Below are 3,427 nucleotides of genomic sequence, written 5' to 3'. Positions count from 1 at the left end.
TCTTTTGACAATCTGGTTATAATTACCATAGATATGTACTGAGAGAAAAACTAAATTTAAAGAGACTTTATTTCTTGTGGTATTAGTTAGATATATATTTAGGTTGGAGCAAAAGAATGTGGGAGAATGTTGAACAACAGATTGTGTGTTTTGGGCAGAAGAATTACCAGAAGAGTGGTTAAAGAGTATATACAGGCTCACTTCTCATCCTCCAAACTCCAAACCCACAGAGCTCAGATTGTTCCAATTTTGTGCCCTAGGCTAGCATAAAGGTATGTATGAACTAAACACCTTTTTTACTATCTGGGTTTTGTGTGTTTTTGTGCAAGTTTTCTGTTGTGGATTAAGATTTTTTGCGATTTAGGGTTTGTTGTGATTTAGTGGTTCGTTTGACCGTTGAAATGGAGACATGTCTTGGGATTCATGTTATCATGTTCCAGGGTTTGGGGCTTGAGACTTGTCCTCCTGTCTGAATCTATAAATTTTGGGTGATGCTAGAAAGATCATCTACTTGAACTGTAATTTTGTAGATCACATGATGTAGAAGGCACTCAATTATTAGCCGTCACATCATATGATTTATAAAATATGGTCTAAAAACAAGATGTTCCTAACATTTTTCATAAATTTTCAGCAACCCACGATTATCCATTTCCTAGTTGTTTGTCCTAGTTTCTTAGTACCCATGAACAGTACCTTGATCCTCTTTCTTCTACATAATTTCTATTTTCTAGCATTTTTAGTATCTTTCTAGATCCATTTTAGGAAAACTAATGAAAAGAGCTTGAAAACTGAGTTTTAACGATAATGACAAAATAAAAGGTAAAGTGAATGGTAGTAGGATTGACTTTTTATTATAAAAATGTGATTTTTCGTTAAAGTGAACAGTACCGGTTAAAATTCTTTTTATTTTATTTTATTTTTGAACCTCATAAGCATCAAGAATTTTTATTATACATTCATCCTTTTTTCTAAGCTACGGATTAATTTCAAATTGAATACAGAGCAACCCCTTCATTTTCTTAAACAAATCTTCTGTCTATAAGAGCAGTGGTGAAAACTGGTTTACACAGCATGGGGAGGAACACTGGTGAAATTGTTCCACATGCAAGCTCTCAGGTAACTGCTGATAATCCAGATCATCTTCTTAATTAAATGTTTTAAGTATGTATTTTAAAGTTTTAACAATTTTAATGGCAATGTGAAAACAAAATAAATATAGGGCATGACGAAGGGAGAAGGTCAACGCAAAAAATCACTTTTTGCTTCTATACACAAACCACCCGTAGATGACGGCAAACCAAGAAGTTTGGTTATTGAGGTACGTAAACTCTGAACTCTCCCAAACCATATATTTTTGGATTTTTCTATAGTGCGGTTAACAAAAAATTTTAAATGCAGATATATTGTCGATACATCAACTTTATAGTTGTTAATATATGATTGATATGGTTGACATAAAAAGTGCAATTAACTGTATTGTATAATGACTGATGTACTTATCGTATATATTTGATTTGAGATATCTCAAGGAAATATGTATCTAATTAGATTTGTTTGGTTAAACTTGCAGCAGAAAGCACATACTATGATTCCTGCACACATTGTAGCCGAGGCCATATCAACCCTCCATGGCGATGGTCTAGAGCTCAGATGGTCAGGCCCTATTACACCAACAGAAAGGGAATATGTCGAACAGTATGTGTTAGCAAAGTACCCACAGTATGCTGGTCTTGTTGAAGGAGAACCGTTTGATCTCTCTAGAATTTGCGTCATCAAAGAATCTCCCGAAACCATGAGCGACGACAAGAGGAAGTCACCAAGGGAGTCCTGCATGCAATTCGCTGGAAGCAACCTTCCCGACTTGGACAGGACTCAATTGGAGCCGTCAAGGTTGCTTGACATCCTCACCAAGAAATGCTCCTTCCCGGGAAGTTTCATCTCCATCCCTGAGATACAAGCGCGAAACAAGGTCTTGAAGCACTGTGGATTGACGATAACGACTACCTTGTTCTCTTCACCCCAACCTACAGGGACGCCATGGTATTGGTGGCGGAGAGCTACCAGTTCTATCGGGGAAACCACTACATGACCATTCTCGGAGAACAAGACTGCATTAAGGATTTTGCCGGTTACAAGGAATCCAGAGTGATTCCGGCACCAGAGAGTTGGTTGGATTTGAGGATCAAGGGTTCACAACTAAGCCAGTATTTCAGGAACAAAAGTAAGCACAAGCTCAAAGGTTTGTTCTCTTATCCGGCTTATGTAAACGGGATTCATCACTAGTTACATTGGGTATCGGAAGCACACTGGAACTCATGGCATGTTCTTCTTGATGCAACTGCACTGGTCATCGGGAAGGATCACTTGAATCTCTTGCTTCAACGGCCAGACCTTGTTCTGTGCACGATCGACAACTCTCACGGGCAGACTTCGAAGATCACTTGCCTTTTGGTCAGGAAGAAATCCTTTGATACTACAGTGGCTCCATCTCAGGTCAATGAGTGAGGGCTATTTGTATGCATTATGTACAATATGTTAAACAGAAGCAAACCCAGTTAAGCAGTAACATTTTTTTTAACTGTGAAAAGGAGAATATGAACACGAGCGGATAAAATCTGTTTGCACCTAAAATGTGCCCATTCTGGCTAAATATGGCATTTGGACGATGACTGTGCAAAAATTATAACTTAGAAAGATATTTGGCTGCAAGTGGGGTAGTTTAACATTATAATTTTGCTTTTCCCTTTTGTTTGGGTGATAGAGGTTTGCCAAAAGCTTTGTTTAATCAAGACAATTGCATGCCTTCCCGTTAAAAGTGGATTGGAAGACACATAGACATTTTGGTAGAGGATACATGGTGAAAGAGGCCAACTTGCTTCTCTTAATTATTAATTTATTGCAAGTGGTGGAGACATGTGGTGGAAATACAAGTTCTCATTTTTAATATTATTTCACATGCAAGCTAGCAAAGAAGTTTCTTTCAGGCAAGTTCAATGTTCTCAGTAAGGGGCTCTCTCAGATCTCTATATAAAGAAGCAGAGGCACAAAGATTATGAATACTCAAATAACCAATCAAATCAGTTTACTCAAATCAGCTCATCAATCTCCTTGTAGACATTTAGCTTTAGCCAAGCATCCTTTACTTTCCTTGTTTATTAGCTCTGCTGCTCACTAGTAGTATCGATCTCATTTGTAGTTTTATTTACAACCCTCAAAGTCATTCCCCAAACCACCAGAAATTTCCACAAGACTAGAGCAACTTGCCCGATCCCTCGAGAACAAGCTCGAACCTTGTATTTAGCATCCCTCTGTACTTAGAATGCTGATGAGTCAATATTTTATTATATATTTTACCCTAATCTTAGTTATAATTTATTGGTTATTTTGGTAGGATTTTGATACTTTGCTTTATATTTTTAATATA

The 3,427-nt window shown here is 37.3% G+C and overlaps 1 protein-coding gene across 1 annotated transcript; it reads left to right on the top strand.

Annotated features, from left to right (window-relative positions):
- Positions 1-1,588: 1,588 nt before the first annotated feature.
- LOC103404029 (uncharacterized) lies at positions 1,589-2,508 on the top strand. The gene is made up of 3 exons (XM_070816111.1): positions 1,589-1,893; positions 2,034-2,242; positions 2,306-2,508. The coding sequence occupies exons 1-3, from the start codon at positions 1,589-1,591 to the stop codon at positions 2,506-2,508; spliced, it is 717 nt and encodes a 238-aa protein (XP_070672212.1).
- Positions 2,509-3,427: the final 919 nt, after the last annotated feature.

This window comes from Malus domestica, chromosome 16, assembly GCF_042453785.1.
Source record: "Malus domestica chromosome 16, GDT2T_hap1".
Classification (NCBI taxonomy): domain Eukaryota; kingdom Viridiplantae; phylum Streptophyta; class Magnoliopsida; order Rosales; family Rosaceae; genus Malus; species Malus domestica.
The sequence above is the reverse complement of the archived record's forward strand: the minus strand, read 5'-3'. Positions and strand labels throughout refer to the sequence as shown.